This window comes from Macaca fascicularis, chromosome 1 (genome assembly GCF_037993035.2).
Source record: "Macaca fascicularis isolate 582-1 chromosome 1, T2T-MFA8v1.1".
Classification (NCBI taxonomy): Eukaryota; Metazoa; Chordata; class Mammalia; order Primates; family Cercopithecidae; genus Macaca; species Macaca fascicularis.
In genome coordinates, this window is record NC_088375.1 from 191048896 (window position 1) to 191069787 (window position 20892).

The following is a 20892-nucleotide window of genomic DNA, read 5'->3' on the forward strand; positions in this document are numbered from 1 at the left end:
TTTTGCCAAGATAATTAGAAATTATTACATAGTATTTATTACCCAGCTTTCCAAACCATTTACTGAAAAAGCTTATGAATTTTTTAGAAATGTTTTTGCTGAATGCACCCCTGCTATTTAGACAATATGCATGACCAAGGAGATTTAAGTAGTTAATTAACAAGCAATCTATGAAATCATTATATTCAGAAGCATTGTGCACTTCCTAATTACAAGTCACTGTTAGGGACAAAATAATTAATATTGATAATATTCATACAGCATTTACTGTGGATCAGCCACAGTTCTAAGTTTTCTAGGAATTAACTAACCGAAGGTTCTTAATAACTCTGGAACTTATTCCCATTTTACAGAGAAGAAACTGAGGCACAAAGAGCTAAAGATTTTGTCCAAAATCACAGTGCTGATAAGTGGCAGAGCCAAGATTCAAATCCAGATGATCTGGCTTCAGTCATGTATCATACTGCTTCTCTAAATAACAAGAAAAGTTATAGTAGAATAATAATAAAAAGGAATCAGTACAGAATCTACACAAAAATACTGAAACAAAAGAGGAAGAAAGGAATTAGTACAGGAAGGGGAGGGTGAAGCATGGCAGATGAAGACCATACAACAGAAAAAATTCCCTCACAGAACTGACAAAGACCATTAACAAAGATCCTTCCAGTCCCACCCACCCCCGAATGGCTCTGTAAAATGAGAGCTAGGGGCAGAGACTAAAGGCAAATCTCAGAGGAAAACAGCAAAATGTTTAAAATAAAATAAAATTATAATAGCACTCTGAAAAAAAGTGAACAAAGAAAAATAACGCCATCACAAAAATGAAAGTCTTCAATGGGACAGAAGAAAGTAGACATTGCTGAAAATACAGTAAGAGCCATGAAAGCCAAGAATGGTTTAAAAAAAAAAAAAGAGCAAGACAATGAAAAAAGAATAAAAAGTTAAAAAGATTTCCAAAACAGCCCAGTGGCTCAGTCCTATAATCTCAACACTTCAGGAGGCCAGTAGGGGAGAACTGTTTGAGCCCAGGAGTTCAAGACCAGCCTGGGCAACATGGTGAAACCCTGTCTTTGCAAAACAATTTTTCAAAAGTTAGCCAGGTGTGGTGGCACATGCTTGTAGTCCCAGCTACTCAGGAGGCTGAGGTCAGCTTTAGCCCAAGAGTTCAAGGCTGCAGTGAGCCATGATGGCATCACTGTACTCCAGCCTGAAAGACAGAGCCAGATCCTGTCTCAAGAATAAATAAATAAAATAAAAAATTAAAATTAAAATATTTTCGGGGGGCAAGGTGGCTCACGCCTATAATCCCAGCACTTTGGGAGGCTGAGGCAGGCGGATCATGAGGTCAGGAGTTCAAGACCAGCCTGGCTGACATAGTGAAACCCCGTCTCTACTAAAAATACAAAAATTAGCCAGGCGTGGGGGCGCGTGCCTGTAGTCCCAGCTACTAAGGAGGCTGAGGCAGGAGAATCACTTGAACCTGGAAGGCGGAGATTGCAGTGAGCTGAGATTGTGCCACTGCACGACAGCTTGGGTGACAGAGCAACACTTTGTCTCAAAAAAAAAAAAAAAAAAAAAAAAAGTTTTTCAAAACAAACCCAAAAAATCAAGCAAAAACATGTAGCAATGGAAATCATAGGAGGTCGACCACAAACATAACTGGTGTCTGAAAGAGGGAACCAAGCAAATGGAACAGAAAGAGATCCAAAAATAAATAATTAGAGGGAATGGGGCTGAGGGCAAGCTCGCCCAAAGATACAGCTTCCAAGCTTCTCCAAACCACAATAGCCAAGGTGGCAAGGATAACCTGAAGATCTCAAAAGGAAATAAAAAAGGGACGGGTATGCTGAGATCCCAATTATCCACTGTGCCAGTCACAGACTTATTTCGCCTCTCGACTCCAAATTCATCCTTTTTGACTACCCTGCAAAGTTAATTTGGGCCCTTGAAATATTTTTCTTTTGCTAGCTGGAGTGAAGTCAAGCATTGTCAGTAGAGGGTGCTTGTGAAACATTGCAGAAAGAAAAGGGTTTGGCTCCCAGCTCCCAGTGTGCTCTGCTCAGCAGGCCCCAGCAACATCCATGGCTTTCCAGGGTCCCACAGTCAGCAACCTTCCCCAGGAGCCTTCTTGGGCAGTTTTGTAGTAGCGTACCTCAGCTGAGACACCTAACTGTAAACAGCTTTCCTTAGCACCCTAGAGGGCAGATTTCTGGCAAATTCTGCCACGCAGCATCAGTCACTTCTCTGCCATCCAGTGAGACACTACACCAAGTCTGGATCTCAGCCGGGGGTGGTAGTGGCAGTAGAGGAGGAAAAGGGCTCCTTGTCCAGTGCTGTATCTCAGCCCAGGGTGGTGGTTGCTCCTTATATCTGCTATTTCTATATTCTTTAGAGCTCTCCTTATCTCTTTTCCACAGCTTTATTGAGATATCCTTCACATACTACACAATTCACCCAAAGTGTACAATTCAGTGGCTTTTAGTATATTCAGAGTTCACAAAGTTGTGTGAACATCATAATTTTATAACTTTCTCATTACCCTAAAAAAGGTACCCTGTACCCCTTAGCTGTCACTGCCTATTCCCCAAAATCCCCTATTCTCCCAGCCCTAATCTACTTTCTACCTCTATGGGTTTGCCTATTCTGGACATTTCAAAATGGAATCATACAATATATGGTCCTTTTTGATTGGCTTCCTTCAATTAGCATAATGCTTTTTTTCCAGATAGGCATAGAGAACCAATGCAGAGCACAAGGTTTTCAAGGTTCAAGCATATTGTAGTGTGTATCAGTACTTCATTTCTTTTTTTTTTTTTTTTAAGAGACAGGGTCTTGCTCTGTTGTACAGGCTAGAGTGCAGTGGTACGATCATGACACACTGCAGCCTCCAACTATGCGGCTCAAGTGATCCTCCTACCTCAGCCTCCCAAATAGCTGAAACTACAGTCATGTACTACCACGCCTGGCTAATTTTTTACTTTTGTAGACACAGGGGTCTCACCATGTTTCCCAGGCTGGTCTTGAGCTCCTGGCCTCAAGCGATCCTCCTGCTTCAGCCTCCCAAAGTGCTAGAATTATAGGCATGAGCCACTATGCCTGGCCCGTACTTCATTGCCTTTTATTGCTGAATACTATTTCATCCTAGGAATATACCATATTTTATTTATCCATTCATCAGCTGGCAAGACATTTGGGTTGTTTCTACTTTTTGGCTGGATAATGCTGCTATGAACCTTCATGTACACATTTTTGTATGGACATACTCTTGGGCATATACCTAAGAGTGGAACTGGGTATGTAACTAGAGCCGCGGTTTGAATATGTCCCCCAAAAAAGCGTATGTTGGAAACTTAATCCCCAGTACAACAGTGCTGGGAGGTGCAGCCTAATGAGATGTATTTAGGTCATGAGGGCTCCACCCTCATGAACGGATTAATGTCAATCATCAAAGGGCTTGAGGCGGTGAGTTCAGTCTCTTTCTCCTTCTCCCTCACTCTCTCTTGCCCTTCCAGGTCCTGCCATGAGATGATACAGCAAGGAGGCCCTCACCAGATGCCAGCCCCTTGATCTTGGACTACCCAGCCTCCAAAACTGTAAGAAATAAATCTGTTTTTTATAAATTACCTAGTCTCAGCTACTGTTATAGTAACACAAAATGGACTAGGACACCTAGAATGAAATCTCCTGGTTGCATGGTAATTCTACGTTTAACTGCTTGAAGAAATGACAGCGTGTTCCCCAAAGTGGCCATACATTTTACATTCCCACCAGCAGAGCACTCCAATTTCTCCACATTGCCAGCTCTAACACTTACTCTCTTTTTCTTTACGAGACAGGGTCTCACTCTGTGGCCCAAGTTGGAGTGCAGCGGTATGACCTTGGCGCAGTGCAGCTGCAACCTCCTGGGCTCAAGCAATCTTCCTGCCTCAGCTTCCTGAGTAGCTGGGACTACTTGCCCGGCTAATGATCCTATTTTTTGTAAAGATAGGGTCTCACTGTGTTGCACAGGATGGTCTCTAACTCCTGGGCTCAAGTAATCCTCCCACCTCAAATCCCAAAGTGGTGGGATTATAGGTGTGAGCCATCGTTTATTCTTTTTTTTTTTTTTTTTTGAGACAGAGTCTTATTCTGTCGCGCAGGCTGGAATGCGGTGGCGTGATCTCAGCTCACTGAAATCTCTGCCTCTCGGTTTCAAGTGATTCTCCTGCCTCACCCTCCAGAGTAGCTGGGATTACAGCCGTATGCCACCACACCTGGCTAATTTTTGTATTTTTAGTAGAGACGGGGTTTCGCCATGTTGGCCAGGCTGGTCTCGAACTCCTGACCTCAAGCGATCCGCCCACCTCAGCCTCCCAAGCCACTGCTTATTCTTTTTTTTTTTTTGAGACAGAGTCTTACTCTTTGTTGCCCAGGCTGGAGGGCAATGGCATGGTCTCGGGTCACTGCAACCTCAGCCTCCCAGGTTCAAGCAATTCTCGTGCCTCAGCCTCCCGTGTAGCTAGGATTACAGACACCTGCCACCACACCCAGCTGATTTGTTTTCGTATTTTAGTAGAGACGGGGTTTCACCACGTTGCCCAGGCTGGTCTCGAATTCCCGAGCTCAGGCAATCTGTCCATCTCAGCCTCCTTCCAAAGTGCTAGGATTACAAGCATAAGCCACCATGCCTGGCCCCAAGCCACTGCTTATTCTTATCTGCTGTTTTGATTCCAGCCACCATAGAGTGTGAGGTAGCATCTCATGGTAGTTTTGATCTGCACTCCCCTGAAAGCTGATGATGTTAACTATCTTTCTATGTGCTTATTTCTTTACTTCTTATTAGCCAATCTTGCATTACTCCAATTCTCTGTAATAGTTGAGTAATCCTTATATTAAACCTTATCTAGTCAAGTTATCATGTGATTTATCTTTTAATTGGATCCAGACTCCTGCAAGATGAGTAGTCAGTGACTTCCTGAGTAGAAATCAGATGATCTACAACGGTTTTAAAAAAAGAGAACAGAAGAGTAAAGCTGAAAAATACTTTGTCACTGGCCAGGTACTCCCTTTAGAAGTAGGTAAGAGGCCTGGTGTGGTGGCTTATGCCTGTAATCCCAACACTTTGGGAGGCTAAAATGGGTGTATTATTTGAGTTCAGGAGTTTGAGACCAGCCTGGGCAACACGGCAAAACCCCATCTCTACAAAAAAATACAAAAGAAAAAAAAAATTACCAGGGCATGGCGGTGTGCACCTGTAATCCCAGCTACTCAGGAGGCTAAGACTTGAGCCCAGGAGGTCAAGGCTGCAGTAGCCATAATTGCATCCCTTGCACTCCAGCCTAAGCAATAGAGCAAGGCCCCATCTCAAAAAAAAAAAAAGAAAAAAAGAAAAGAAAAAGAAAACATAAACGTTACCTTTCCTTGCTATTATTTCTGAAACTTTATATGTTTTAGGCCTATGCAGTAGTTCCATATTGTTTATCTCCTCATATATTTTTTTAGAAAGGAAAGACATATTTTAGAAAAACTATGCTGGACTATTGCAAAGTAAATAGAACTACGCTAGCAGCTATGCCATCTTAACAGTCCCAGCAAAAGCCATTATTACACACCTGAGTAAAGCAGTGGGCACACAGGGAGTGGTGCCTGCCCTCAAGGAGCAGAGTGATGCATGCAGTTATGGTATAAACAAGGAACAGATGTTATGAGATTATGGCAATTAATAACTGTCTGGGAGGGTCAGGAAAAGCTTCAGAGGTGTTGCCTGAATTAAACTGACACTGGGAAGCTGAAGCAGAAGGGCAGGAGAGGGATTATAAGCCATGCTAAGGAGCCTGAAATTTATCCCATTGGCAATGGGGAATCACGTACATAGAGAAATGACATAAATCTGTTTTAGAAAGGCTGCTTGTGTAGCAATATGGAGAACAGACTGGAGAAGGCTAAGCACAGAGCAATAAGAGGCCATTATAACAGCCCAGGTCATTTGCCCTCAGAGGGGATGTACACCTTGAAGGGCACTCAACGTGATTCAGCAGGGTATTGGAAGAAAAATACTACAACTCCTATTTATAAACTTCTCTGGTATTTAATTTCATGGACACTGGCCTCCTAAGTCCCCGAGTCAGATGTCTGTGGCACATGAGGTTCAGGAAGACTCCTCAGGAAGTGTGAAAATTCCACAGCATGGAACGTGTGGTACTGCCACTCACTCATTCACATCCTAATGTAGAACGGTTCATGCAGTACAGATGACATCAATATGGTTACTTTCGTAAAAATTGGATGTTAAAAAGATTTTTTTATGGAACACTTCATAAATTTGTGTGTCATCCTAATCTTCTCTTTATCGTTCCAATTTTAGTATATGTGCTGCCAAAGCAAGCCCGTAATAGGATATTTTAAATAGGATCATAACTAAACTTGACAATGAGACAGTGAGAAACTCTGAAACGTGCACCATGAAGAAGTTTTCCAGTTATCATCTGTTTTAGAACTTAAAGAGCAGTTATGTATTTTTCTTTTTCTTTTTTTTTTTTGAGACGGAGTCTCGCTCTGTAGCCCAGGCTGGAGTGCAGTGGCCGGATCTCAGCTCACTGCAAGCTCCGCCTCCCGGGTTCACGCCATTCTCTGGCCTCAGCCTCCCGAGTAGCTGGGACTACAGGCGCTGCCACCTCGCCCGGCTATTTTTTGTATTTCTTAGTAGAGACGGGGTTTCACCATGTTAGCCAGGATGGTCTCGATCTCCTGACCTCGTGATCCGCCCATCTCAGCCTCCCAAAGTGCTGGGATTACAGGCTTGAGCCACCGCGCCCGGCCATGTATTTTTCTTCTACAAAAATGTTGCTGTTCTCAGTTTGGTGACCTTTCCTGGGATGGCAAATGTAAGTAGCATGGCACCTAGCAGATACTCCAAATAGACAAACAGCTGCCCTTCCAAGATAAACATCTATTTCGGTTGATGCAAAATTGTGGTTTCTGCCATTAATATTATCAAAGGCTAGAAACTAGCTGTTTTTTAAAGAAAACTGTTGAGTGCATTTTGAAAATAGACGTTTTTAATGTTTCCATCCTTACGTTGTTACCAAAAGAATATAAAAGTCACACAAAAACTCTTATCTATATACCAGCAGTTCTCAAAGTGTAGTCCAAGGACCCTCAAGGGTCCCCAAGACCCTTTCAGGGGGTCCACGAGTTTAGAACTATTTTCACAATAATTCTAAGACATTATTTGCCTTGTTCACTCTCATTCTCTTATGAGCGTCCAGCAGTTTTCTAGAGGTTACATAACATGATGAGGTGACACGATTATTCTCCCAGTTAACAGTATGCGTGCTTGTGGGTTACTGTGATTTTTGAGACAGGGTCTCACTCTGTCACCCATGCTGAAGTGCACTGCCATGATCACAGCTCAGTGCAGCCTCAACCTCCTAGGCTCAGGCAATCCTGCTGTCAGCCTCCCTAGTAGCTGGGACTACAGGGATGTGCCACCATGCTTGGCTAATTTTTTAATTTTTTGAAGAGATGTAGTCTCACTATGTTACCCAGGCTGAACTTTTTTTTTTTTTTTTTTTAGACAGAGTCTCACTTCGTCCCCCAGGCTGGAGTGCAGTGGCATGATCTCGGCTCACTGCAACCTCTGCCTCCCAGGCTCAGGCAATCTTCCCACCTCAGCCTCCCAAGTAGGGGGTACCAGAGGAGTGTGCGACCACGCCTGGCTAACTTTTTTGTATGTTTGGTAGAGATGGAGTTTCACCATGTTGCCCAGGCTGGTCTCAAACTCCTGAGCTCAAGCGATCCCCCCACTTCGGCCTCCCAAAGTGCTGGGATTATAGGCGTGAGCCACCGCACCCAGCCAAGAACATTTTTTATCATTTTTTTTTGTACTCAGTGATTTTTAAAACATTAAATATCGACAGACAGTACTCACAAAGATGAAAGTTATTTGGGAATACTCAATAATTTTTAAACTTTAAGGGAATCCTGAGACTAAAGAGTCTGAGAACCACCGCTACATACTTTAAATCCTCAGTAATAGAATTTCCTGACTTGTTTAACATATTCCAAACAAAAGGGTTCAGTGTTAAAAATACATGAACATGCCACCTTTCAGTTACTTTGCAAGAAAAACTGACATCAAGGAAGAGGAAATTTATGATATATAGACAAATAATAGGCCAAGGCAGTAGATGACATTTCATCAGAGTAACATAAATTAAGTCCTACAGGAGTTCAGAGAGGAAGAACTCATGTCAAGCCAGGATGATCAGATAAAGAATCTAATGGAGAATAAATATGAACTAAACTTCCATTATCATCTTTAAAAAAATCATCAGAAGATGACTGAGGAGGAGCAAAATTTCAGGGGGAAGAAAAGTCAACAATGACAGGCCAAGGAGAAGTGCATATGTTTTAGCAACCCCATCCGGTGAGGTTTTTGTTTTTTTTTGTTTTTTTTTTTTTTTTTTTTTTTGAGACAGAGTCTCGCTCTGTCGCCCAGGCTGGAGTGCAGTAGCCCGATCTCAGCTCACTGCAAGCTCCGCCTCCCGGGTTCACACCATTCTCCTTTCTCAGCCTCTTGAGTAGCTGGGACTACAGGCGCCCGCCACCACACCCAGCTAATTTTTTGTATTTTTAGTAGAGACGGGGTTTCACTGTGTTAGCCAGGATGGTCTCAATCTCCTGACCTCATGATCCGCCTGCCTCGGCCTCCCAAAGTGCTGGGATTACAGGCATGAGCCACAGGGCCCGGCCTACTTTTTGTATTTTCAATAGAGACGAGGTTTCAACACATTGGCCAGGCTGGCCCCGAACTCCTAACCTCAGGTGATCTGCCTGCCTCAGCCTTCCAAAGTGCTGGGATCACAGGTATGAGCTACTGTACCCAGCCCGTATGGTATTCTTATCAACTGTCTCTTTTTGATCTCAAAGTAATTCCCTTATGCCTAACACTCCCAGCCCGGCATCATCAATCACTTAAAATGCATATCCTTGTTAGTATAATGGTGAGAAAAAGAATAAAATAAATGCATAAATAAAACCACAACGTGGCGGGGCATGGTGGCTCACGCGTGTAAACCCAGCACTTCGGTAGGCAAAGCCAGGCAGATTGCTTAAGCCTAAGAGCTCGAGACCAGTGTGGGCAATATGGTGAAACCACATCTCTACAAAAAATACAAAAAATTAGCTGGGTGTGGTGGTGCGTGTGTGCCTGTGGTACCAGCTATTTGAGAGGCTGAGGTGGGAGGATCACCTGAGCCTGGGAGGTTGAGGCTGCACTGAGTCATGATCATATCATGCCAGTGTACTCCAGCCTGGGTGATAGGGTGAGGCCTTGTCTCAAAAAAAAAAAAAAAAAAAAAAAAAATCCCACAATGTTGGCATCTTTTTTTTTTTTTTTGAGACGGAGTCTCGCTCTGTCGCCAGGCTAGAGTGCAGTGGCGCGATCTCAGCTCACTGCAAGCTCCGCCTCCCAGGTTCGCGCCATTCTCCTGCCTCAGCCTCCCGAGTAGCTGGGACTATAGGCGCCTGCCACCACGCCTGGCTAATTTTTTTGTATTTTTAGTAGAGACAGGGTTTCACCGTGTTAGCCAGGATGGTCTCAATCTCCTGACCTCGTGATCCGCCCGCCTCGGCCTCCCAAACTGCTGGGATTACAGGCGTGAGCCACCGCTCCCGGCCAATGTTGGCATCTTTAGGCAGTGAGATTTAAGGCTAGTGATCACCTACCATGAACCAGGTAATATACTAAAGATTAGAAATATTACAACTGTTGTTTTTATTGTTAAACTATTGTTTGTATATATCTATTAATAGCACAAGACCAGGCTTTTTATATCTATTCCCTCCAATCCTCAGAGCAACCTTGCAAGGTAGGAACCTTTGTGCTCATTTTCCAAATTTGAAAACCAAGAAGACATGAGATTCTGAAGCCTACCCAAGGTGACACAATAGAAACGGGTGAGGCTATTACTGAAATCCTGGTCTGCTGCTCATCTAGCCCTAGGAAGTACACAGACATGCCCCTCACATATTGCAGCAGCCTAACCAGCCTTCCGTTCAGTCTCACCTCATTCTAACCTCTCATCCTGCATATTTTATGACTCTTGTGTAGTAGGCATGGTACTATGGCTGCAAACCTCAGAACTCCCCACGTGAGGGAAATAGCTATTCACTATTCTGCCTCTTCCACACAGTGATGTTCCTGAAAGGCGAAGCTGATAAAGTCTCTATCTTCGAATCCTTCAGTGGCACCTAATCACCTTCAGGATACAGCTCTAATTCCAGAACTCACAAAGACCTTCACATCTATTCTTGACCCATTTCTGCAGCCTCATTTCCCACACACTCCCCAAACAGGCTCCGTACTCCTGCCACACCAGTGTCTTTAGGATGTAGCCACATTCTTTGCTTCTAGGCCACGGCACACATTGTTGCCTGTGTGAAAAGCCTTTTAAACCCATATCCACCCAGCTAGTAACTACTGATTTTTCAAGATGTAGGTCAGATGTGAACTTCCTTAGAAAACCACTACTCATATTCCCCATGATATCAGGTGTGCTTTTAGAAGATCCCACAAGACCCTAAACCACAGCCCTTGTTATAATGTATTCTAACTGCATCTGGTTATAATGTATTCTTCACTTGCTTCTGGTGCTACTAGACTGGAGGCTCTCTGAGGCCAGGGACATGTCCTTCATACCTATCAAGCCACCACCTAGCACAGAGCCTGGCAGAGCTCATGTTCAGTACGCATTTGTGGAATGATGAGAGCACCTGGTCTAGGAGAGACAGAAATGTATACAATCACATAAAATAATAAAAATGTGAAAATAAGATACAGTAGGGATGCTGTCCAAGGGAGAAAAAAGGTGCGGAAATCCAGGGGAACCCTTCTACCTGTATCTCTGAGGGTTCCTTACCTGATTTCTCAAGTTTCTTCTAATCTTGCTGCAGCTAGTTAGAAGCACTCTGATCATGAGTGCTTACTTTGAACCATGTGCTCTGCAAAGCATTTTACATGAACTGACTTGTTTCTCACCACTGCCCAATGCATTTCACTGATGAGGAAACTGAGGCTCAAAAATAAGATTCCTGCTTAATGTCAGACAACTATTAATAGTGGAACACCCAAGATGTGAACCCAAATCTTCTGTCTCCTGAACCAGGGCTCCAACCGGTACTGTTTCTACTGTCTGTCAAAAGTTTTCACCTCCTCCCCAAATACCAAGTTGGCTAGGTTCAATTAAACCGGTAAGGTTAAACTAAGATTTGTTTTTTTCTTTTTTTTTTTTTCAGACGGAGTCTCGCTCTATCGCCCAGGCTTGGAATGCAGTGGCACAATCTCGGCTCACTGCAAGCTCCACCTCCCAGGTTCACGCCATTCTCCTGCCTAAGCCTCCTGAGCAGCTGGGACTACAGGCGCCCGCCACCACATCTGGCTAATTTTTTTGTATTTTTAGTAGAGACGGGGTTTCACCGTGTTAGCCAGGATGGTCTTGATCTCCTGACCTCGTGATCCACCCGCCTTGGCCTCCCAAAGTGCTGGGATTACAGGCGTGAGCCACTGCACCTGGCCTAAACTAAGATTATTTTTTAATTTTCACCATTTGAGTGAAAATGCACCTAAAATTATTACACATTTCCCGATTTCTTATAAATTGAATACCTTGAATATAATTTAACTTTTATTTTTTGCTATCTCAGAACCACTGCTGTATTTGTTACTAAGAATGCTGTAACACAGTAAGTTTTGTAAAAGACATTCTTCAGGAATCACTGTTATAACCGGGATGTAACAGATTGCCCTTGTATCAACACCCTTGGCCTGTGAGCACTTACAAGTGCTTGTAAGAGTTTTGACTCTGAATCTACCACTACCCCATGCCTAATTAGAGCTATCATTTCTTGCTACTGTCAATGTTTGCCTCTAGCAGCCCATCTGATGTGCTACCTCTAATCTTCAATGGGCTGTGATACCATAGACGAGGTAGCAGTCATTAGTGCTATGCACCAAATATTTCTGGCTCTTTGCTTCCCAGACATATGCTAACACTGAAATTCTCTAACCTTCTTTAAAGTTAGGCATGGCTGTGACTTGCTTTGGCTAATGAAAATGTGAATGAAAGTGACATGTGCCATAGTGGGACAGAAACTTGAAAAGCCAGTATCCACTTGACCACTATCTTTTCATTTAATCAAAATGGTCATGGCAGTACCATATTAAGATGGAGTTTCTATCAGCCTCAGTCCCTGAGTGACTGTGAAGAGTTTCCTGTACACTCATGCTGGACACATCACATGAATGACAAGTCAAGTTTTGTTCTGTTACGCCACTGAAGTCTTGAGGTTTTTGTTAGTGCAACCTAATCCAAGGTATCTATATCAATACAGATCTCTCAGTAAGGGATTCTCTCACATAAACAACTTTATTTATAGATTTTAATGACAAACATTTTGTTTGGATAAAGAATTATCTTTGCGTCCATCCTGGTTCAAAGCTATTTTCAATATAAAATATATTTGCCAAGTACCTACTATGTACAAAGTTGGATGATGAAGAGGACAGTCTATGTCTTGAAATAGCTTCAGTCTTATATTGTGGGTAGAAGCAGGATTTAAGGCAGTTATCGCAAAAAGGCAGACTCTAATGTTATGGTGGTTTAAACTTTAAACTTAAAGAGGAGAGACATCTCATCTAGATGGGAAGAGAAGTACAGACAAGCTTCACAAAGGAAGTTCTGTATCAAATGGCCCTGAAACACACATAAGAACAATTAGGGTCAAGGAGACTACTTAAGATAGAAAAAGCCAACATGAGCAAAGATACAGAGTACAAACAGCAAAGCACAAAGAGCAAATAGTTCCACTGACCTGGAAAAATATGAGAATGGCAAGAAATCAGTTTGCCCATATTGCCCATGCCAGGCTGGTCTGTGCCTAACCCAACAGATAATGGGGAGCCATTCAAAGTCCTGGCTGGAGAAGTGACAAACTTGGAAGTGATGGCAGTACAGATAATAGAGGGGAGGAAGGAAAAAAATGTTAGGGGGTTTCTGTGGTAATTCACAGGAATGGTCCAATGGCCCCAAATCAGTGTGATGACAGTAGGAGTGAAAAGAAGCAGGCCGGGCGCGGTGGCTCAAGCCTGTAATCCCAGCACTTTGGGAGGCCGAGACGGGCGGATCACAAGGTCAGGAGATCGAGACCATCCTGGCTAACACGGTGAAACCCTGTCTCTACTAAAAAAAATACAAAAAACTAGCCGGGCGAGGTGGCGGGCACCTGTAGTCCCAGCTACTCGGGAGGCTGAGGCAGGAGAATGGCATAAACCCGGGAGGCAGAGCTTGCAGTGAGCTGAGATTCCGCCACTGCACTCCAGCCTGGGCAACAGAGCGAGACTCCGTCTCAAAAAAAAAAAAAAGAAAAGAAGCAGATGCCAGACTGAGTACGGAGGCTCACACCTATATTCCCAGCACTTTGGGAGGCTGAGGTGGAGGATTTCTTTTTTTTTTCTTTTTGACTGAGTTTCACTCTTGTTGCCCAGGCTGAAGAGCAGTGGCGCGATCTCAGCTCACTGCAACCTCCCAGGTTCAAGCGATTCTCCTGCCTCAGCCTCCCAAGCAGCTGGGATTACAGGCGCCTGCCACCACCCCTGGATAATTTTTTGTATTGTTTTTTAGTAGAGACGGGATTTCATCATGTTGGCCAGGCTGGTCTTGAACTCAAGGTGGGAGGATTTCTTGAGCCCAGGGGTTCAAGACCAGCCTGGGCAACATGGCAAGACCCTGTCTCTACAAAGAAAAATTTTTTTTTTTTTTTAATTCGCCAGGTCACCTGCCTGTGGTCCCAGCTACTTGGGAGGCTGAGGCGGGAGGATTGCCTGAGTCCAGGAAGTCAAAGCTGCAGAGAACCATGTTCACTGCACTCCAGCCTAAGTGACAGAGGGCGACCCTGTCTCAAAAAAAAAGAAAAAGTGACAATGGTAAGTAAAGTGTTACCATATTCCTGATAGTTAGCTCCAGCTTCCTTGGAAATAAATTCTATTACTTGTTTACTCTTTGCACCATACAGGACAAAGGTACCTCTTGGATTAATGCCATCAACCCACCTTTTGTGCAACCTCATATCCTGCTTTTTCTGCTAAGAAACTCCCTGCAACCACCCATGAGCATCTCAGGTTCCCCTGCACCTTTGCCATCCTCACTTTCTCATCTGCTCACTTCTTCTTCTTCATCCAGCCAGGCCTACCCACTCTTCATGACCCAATTCAAGCCTCAGCTTCCCTGTGAAACCTTCCTCAAACACACTGATTTCTCCTTTTCCCGGTTTCTCATAGTACCTACCATCTTGGAATTCTAGAGACCATATCATAGTTATCACTGTCATGTGTGTGCTTTATTCCCTCAACTATATTATAGGCCCATTAGAACAAGTTTCTTATCTTAAATGGTTTTGAGTTTCCCCTCAGTCAATGCCTTGCATAAAACATATACTCAAGAGGCGTTCCATTGATTGATACAAAGTCTGTTAGTCTCTAAGAACATGAATGCCTTGTTTCATCATTAATATTTTATTTTTATTAAGCCATGGTTAGACAGACATGTGAAATGAAGAGATTCACCACTTAGTATCTCAAAATATTCTTAAGAATTTCTAATCATAGGAGGAGCTGTTATTGCCTTAAAAGATTATTTGAAAATATCATTTGGTAATAAATTTCTGTGCCAGCTTCCTTTTAATCCTCTGTTGACTTGAAAGTACACCAAACATTTCAGTGATCATCTCTACAAGATAATTCTGACTTAGAAACAACCTAATTTGTCATGGGGACTATCTTACTTTTAGTAACCTAGTAAGAGTTTTTTCCTACCTTCATGTCCAGCTATCTATAATTCACAGTACATCCACTGAAAAGTTTTGAGTATTTTACTTCCTGAGGTAATAGCTGCCTTCACTGGTCCCCCATTCAATTAATTACATTCAGTTATAAGATTTCACTCCTTCCTCATACGTGAAGGAAACATAAACAAAAATGAGGCTTACTGAGGAATCATAAAAAGGGACATTGTTGTAAAAAGGAATCCAAAATGTTCAAGGGACACTCTCTTAACCAAATCTGCTCTTCTCTCTAAGATATATTCTCTTGCAAGCAAAAGCACCGAGGAGACAACGGGGGAAAGTGCCAGAAGGAAAGGAAGCAAGAGAGGCGTACTTTGCTGATCAAACTGACCCCGGTTCTGGCCCCCCTTAGAGCAGTAAGCAATGACAACGACTACCCATACGCTGCCGATTCCCGCTCAGGCGCTCCCTGGACTTTTCTTTCCTCTTCCCACAGCAGGGCCCGAATGATGGTGTCGGGGCTCTGCGCCAAGGTGCGCAGCGCTGCGGGGTCCCGCACAGAGATGACCTCAGACCTCCTGGCCCGCGTCCTGGCGGCCTTTCCCCCAGGCTCGGCGGCCCCCACCCAGGCGAGGTCATCCCCATACCGGGCCCCTAGCCCGAAGGACAACTGGGCCGTGCCCCGACCCCTCCTTCCCGGGCACTAGCGCGCGGGCTCCGCGCCCCGCCCAGCCCGGGAACCGCGGCCGGCGGGGGAGGGGCGGGGCGGCGCGGTGACCGTTATTCGCGGTCAGCCATCGCGCCCCGAAGCGCACTGGGCAGGCCCTTACCACAGCGGAGAGGGAGGCAGGGGGAAGGTGGCGCCCGGCCCGACGCGGGGCAGGAAGGCGGAGGCGGCGGCGGAGGCGGCGGCGACAGCCGCGGGGGACCCCGGCGGGCGCCCACGACGCGGTGGGCTGCATGGGCGCCGCCATAGTGGGGACGCAGCGGCGGGCGGAGCGCGCGGCCGCGACCCGGTCGGGAGCCTGCGACCAATGGGCGCGCGGAAGCCGGGCGGAGCGAGGACCTGGCCAATGCGGAGCTGCGCTGCCCCGAGCAGGCCAATAGACGCAGGAGCCGCGGATTTGCCAGCCCGCCCACCCCGCCTACCACGGGACCAGAGCTGCGGCAAGTGCGGGGTTAGAGCTTCGCGCTGGTGGAGCGCCACAGCCTGCAGGTTCAGCGCGGGTGTCTCTCCCGGGCACGTCGAGCCGTCTAGAGGAACCCTCTTCCCCCGGCTTCACGGCCCAGAGGACGCACGGCTCTCTCCCCTCGAGAGCCTGTTTCGTCGCCCGCGCGGGGAACGCAAAGTGCTGGGGTAGTCACCGCCACTTCACACCGAGGAACATCTCATCTCGCCCTCCAGGTTGTGAGCGCACCCAGTCCGCTCACTGAGGCCGAAAGCTTCAGACCTCCGTGGGCCCTGGTGGGTAAGGGGGCACGGAGATGAGCGTTAAGAGACTCGTAGAACATTTTTAGTCCGGGCATGGCACAGGGCCTCCAAGCCCCACTTACACTTTGCAGCCCTCCCACCCCAGTTTTTCATTCCTGCGGCTGAGCCCTGGTGTTATCCGCCTGGGGCGGGATTTAAAACTGTATTCCTCAACAAAGCTGGGGTGGTCTTTAAACTGCAACCTTGGATCCAAAGGCCCTACCTTACTGAGGGAAGGCAGTTTGCCCTACAAAAAGGCTTCTGGGAGGAGCTGCCTAAGGCAGGAAGGGACTGGCAGACCAGGAGGTGCCGCTTTTGACTGGGGCCAGTTCTCGAGGTCGACCCGACTGCATAGGCAGCCAGTAGGGGGGAGAATAGACCGGTCTGTGTGATTTGGATCACCTGAGTTGCGGTTTCCTAAGAGTTATTACGTTGACCAAAATAAAAAGTGGTTTCTGGAAAACTGGTCAGCTGTTGAGTAAAAACTGCTGGGATTAAACCCAGCGCCCACCGCTGGAGGAAGTGGGGTCATCGAGAAAGGTAGGGACCCTGTGTAAAAAGCCTGGTGAAGTGTTCCTCTCTTTTAAAGATGGATGGATTAGTGAATTGGGCTCTCTCACCAATCCATTAAGGCCTGGTTCTGCCCAGCCTCCCTTGCTACATCCCCTGGGAATCCTCAAGTGGGGCGGGGGGCGGGGGGGGGAAGGCCAACTTCCCTCTCTGGGCCCCAGGAGGGAGCTGACATAAAAAAAGATCACCTCCTGCACCTTTCTTCACAATGAGATACATTAGCAACCACCTCTCACCCGCAGGGGCACAAGGAAGCATCCAGAGTAGCTGAGCTGACCCAAGCCTCTCCCGCACCTGGACAGGGCCATGCCTCAGGAAGTGCCTGGCTGTTCAAGGGCCAGCCGGTGCAGCTCCGGGGCGCCCAAGTCCTGCACCTTTTCATTGCCCCCCTCCCTGTTCTATGGTTCCCCATCCTTGTCCAGTTTGACCTCAGGGACCCACCAGCCAAAGGAGATTGCATCTTCCCCCAGGGAAGCTTCTCACCAACTAGACAGCTCGGAGAGCAATCTGAGGATCCCACTGGAGGTTGGGTCCCTTGCTTTTCAAGCACCTAAAACGCACCCCGTTCTTCACACTGGTTCCACAATGTGTATATAACACAGATACTGGCATGAACTTAGGCCAGCTCAACGAAGATGTATCAAATGGGGCAGCAGTGAGAGATACTCTGTTGAGAGGACTCATTGGTCTGGTGCTTCCTGTTACCTCATCCTGCCTGTCTCTAAGGCAGAGCAAGCACAACAAAGAAGTGCTCAGAGCCAGAAGTGTCCCTGTTCCCATGACCCACCATACTTGGCCTAATACAGAGCTTGACAAGCAAAGGACCCACTCTCTGGAATTTCCTAGGGACTGCCTTACTGATTTGTCTTCAAATACACAGCCCTGCTCCAGAGCCTATGACTAGATACACCCCCAGCCTGACGTGGACCACTTGGGCTCCTTGGGGCAGACAGCCAATCCTCTGCTCAACACATTTTATTGCTAAGGACAAGGTGATGCACCAGTTTTCAAAATAATTTGGTTTATAGTGTTCATACGTAACAAAAAAGGGGAAGTATTATAAATCTGATTCTTGTATACACAGGGTATTGGTGTGAAGCCCTCCAACCCTGGGCCCGGCAAACAAATTCTCGAGGAGCAAAAACCTGTTTAACCCCTTCAGTATTGCCCTCTAGTCCCACCCCCACCCCAAAATCAGCTCCCTCCCACCCACAGTGGGCCTCCAATGGCCCCAGTTTTTTCGTCCTAACCCTACAGTAAGCCCCTGCATGATTGCAATTTTCTGTTGACAGAATCACCCACCAGGCTCTGCCTGCTTCCATCATTAAAATCCCCGCTTCAGGGTAATCCCCACCCACACCCTCTAATACTTTGCCACAGGGGCTCTGCACCTAGAGTGTTGTGGGCACACACCCATGTTATCCCCATGTTCTCCTTCAGGGGAAGACAAAGAGGTGGCATCAGCTCCTTAGCATCTCAATACTGCAGCTCTGCCAGCACTGTCTTGAGGCTGTTCCAGGCCTGGACAGATGCCACACCCATCTCCAGCCAACCCCCAGGAGCCCTTACTCAGCTCAGCTGAGGGCAGAATTTCACATTTTGTTTGCCCTGCATAGGCAAGGAAGAAAGTAAAGGCCAGGGGCTGGCAGAAGCTGGTCCAGACCAAACATACATACACACACACACGCGCGCGCACACATACACACACATACACACATATAAATACAAAAGTAGGGGCTGGGGCAAGTACCAGCACCTCAGCCTAGTAGGTGCAGGTGATAGTTATGAAGCTAAGTCCTAGGCCAGGAACAGGGCAGCCAGTCCAGCCAGCACAGTTGACCCCTCTATGGACTGGGGCCAGTGCAGCCACAGCATTCCAGTGCTCAGCCCCGTAGCTGGCAGATCAGCGACTGCTGCCACGTGCCCAGAAACGGCTCGTCCTTTCGCTACAGCGGAATGCAATGAGGGTGGGTGGGAGGATGATGGGTCGGTTATTTCATTCCTTTTCTTTTTACAACTTCACTTTCAGAGACTTCAGAGTTCCATGTCTGCTGTGCTGTGGAACCCAGAGTGCTCTTGCCTGGATGGCTGGGAATTCCTTGGACCCTGGAAGCACCTACTCCATGATGGCCCGGTATAGTGCAGGCTCAATATAATCTTCCCGGTATCTTGAGTTGATAACTCGTTGCCGTTTCTTTTCTTGCTTAACCTCTTTCTCTGTGAAAATCTCATTGAAGCGCATGTCTGAGGCTACTGACTATAGAAGAATAAGCAAGCCAAATGTCAGCTACCCTAAGAAAAATACAAAGGGATGCATCCTTGCCTTGTTCCCTCCCTCCAAGACAGGAACTGGGGACACACAGAAAATACTCACCAGTCTAGATTTGACTCTCTTGGGAAGCTCTTCATCCAGTGTGTATACATCATCTCTCTTAACCACAAGCTGTGAGCCATCCTCAAACTCCACCTACCAAGGAAACAAAGGCCTTTTGGCTAGGATATCCCTGACTCTTTCCCTGGTTCCCATGCACAGTGGCAGTCTCCTACAGTCAAAGGAAGGAGTTAGCACACTAAAATAAGGACTACCTTACTTCACATTTGGCAGACTGGACACAGGACAGACCCCTAGCTCTGAAAGGGTTACCAGCCTATTAGCTCTCCTAAGAGCAAAGACTTGCCTCTGGCCCAACAGGAAGCACAGAATTAATCAAGCACCCCCCACTCCCTAGAAAGGTAGAACCTATGTATACCTGGTACATTTGGATAGGGTGGGAGGCCACAAACTTGGCTCCATAGACTTGGCCATCTGTCCATCTCACTTGGACCACTTCCCCTTCAGCAGGAGGACCCAACTGGAGACAGTCCTGGCTCTGAGGAAACAGGAAGGAAGGAGGGTGAAAGGAAGGTCCACCTGCACACAAAGGTAACTGTCCTCTACTCAGGGAAGAGTGAACCAGGACAAAGTAACTGTTTTAGAGAGCAAGGCAGCTCTCTGGGCTGAAAAATGTTAAAGACCTTGCTAAGTCAAAGTCTGCCCCTATCTCTGCCCTCTCCTGCTTCTAGGTGACCAAAAAAAAAAAAATCAAGCTATAATAAACTTAGTAAACACAGGAGTTAAGTGCCAGAATCGAGAGTCCTTCTTAAATTCCCTCAACTGTTCCCCTGAGGGTTCTCCAGGGCTCTGCCATGAAAAAATACCAGAACCATACTCAACTATAAGAAATGTTTTTTTCTTGGCCAGGCATGGTGGCTCATGCCTGTAATCCCAGCACTTTGGGAGGCTGAGGCAGGCAGATAACGAATTCAGGAGATATAGACCATCCTGGCTAACATGGTGAAACCCTGTCTATACTAAAAACACAAAAAATTAGTCAGGCATGGTGGCGGGCACCTGTAGTCCCAGCTACTCGGGAGGCTGAGGCAGGAGAATGGCATGAACCCAGGAGGTGGAGCTTGCAGTGAGCCGAGATTGCGCCACTGCACTCCAGCCTGGGCGACAGAGCGAGACTCCGAGATGGAGTCTCCTGGGTTCTAGCAATCCTCCTGCCTCAGCCTCCCAAGTAGCTGGGACAACAGGCACATGCCACCATGCCCGGCTAATTTTTGTATTTTTAGTAGAGACGGGGCTTCACCATGTTGGCCAGCCTGGTCTCGAACTCCTGACCTCAGGTGATCTGCCTGCCTCAGCTTGCCAAAGTGGTGGGATTACAGGCATGAGCCACTGTGCCCAACCAAGAAATATGTTCTTAACAAGAAAGATGAGAAAGGATCACCTACCATGGGACCTGACAAAGTACTTCAGAACTTTTATTCCTTCCAGAAGCAGGTAAGTACCCCAAGTCCTCATCGTATTCCCAGCATAGGGCTTGGTATATGGGGGGGAGGTTAACACACAAGCATATTGGCTGAATGAAAGGTCTGATGGGTATACCTGAGAGAAGGTCCTTAGGGACATGGCTTAAAAAATAAAAATCAGAGAGGGGCAGGGCAGTGAGTCTAAAAGGATGTGGATGCTCACAACTGCTCTTACA

The 20892-nt window shown here is 46.4% G+C and overlaps 2 protein-coding genes, 1 long non-coding RNA gene and 1 pseudogene across 55 annotated transcripts in view; 1 reads left to right on the forward strand and 3 right to left on the reverse strand.

The window, feature by feature from the left end:
• ST3GAL3 (ST3 beta-galactoside alpha-2,3-sialyltransferase 3) overlaps positions 1 to 15808 on the reverse strand; it is a 233081-nt gene extending 217273 nt beyond the window's left edge. For 46 of the 48 annotated variants that reach the window (XR_012421289.1, XR_012421278.1, XR_012421280.1 and 43 more), the window contains exon 1: positions 15651 to 15808. The gene's annotated coding sequence lies outside the window, so the exon portion shown is untranslated. Of the gene's footprint in view, positions 1 to 15257; positions 15542 to 15650 lie in introns of those variants that run through there. The other 2 variants (XM_074009438.1, XM_074009431.1) reach the window with 1 other exon arrangement.
• On the forward strand, positions 3471 to 13954 carry LOC123569025 (uncharacterized). 2 transcript variants are annotated; one of them, XR_010579314.2, is made up of 3 exons: positions 3471 to 3593; positions 11278 to 11352; positions 13811 to 13954. It is a non-coding gene; the product is annotated as an uncharacterized lncRNA (long non-coding RNA). The 2 variants fall into 2 exon arrangements; XR_006692547.3 differs by lacking the exon at positions 11278 to 11352.
• Positions 6270 to 6363, reverse strand: LOC123571008 (U6 spliceosomal RNA; annotated as a pseudogene).
• A 2057-nt stretch (positions 15809 to 17865) lies between the features above and the next one.
• KDM4A (lysine demethylase 4A) overlaps positions 17866 to 20892 on the reverse strand; it is a 57713-nt gene continuing 54686 nt past the window's right edge. For 4 of the 5 annotated variants that reach the window (XM_045372530.3, XM_045372534.3, XM_045372536.3 and 1 more), the window contains 3 exons: positions 19612 to 19731; positions 19236 to 19328; positions 17866 to 19118 (listed from right to left, as the gene is read on the reverse strand). In XM_045372530.3, coding sequence (XP_045228465.2) covers positions 18978 to 19118; positions 19236 to 19328; positions 19612 to 19731 — 354 coding nt within the window. In that variant the 3' untranslated portion in view covers positions 17866 to 18977. Of the gene's footprint in view, positions 19154 to 19235; positions 19329 to 19611; positions 19732 to 20892 lie in introns of all 5 variants that reach the window. The other variant, XM_045372537.3, reaches the window with a different exon arrangement.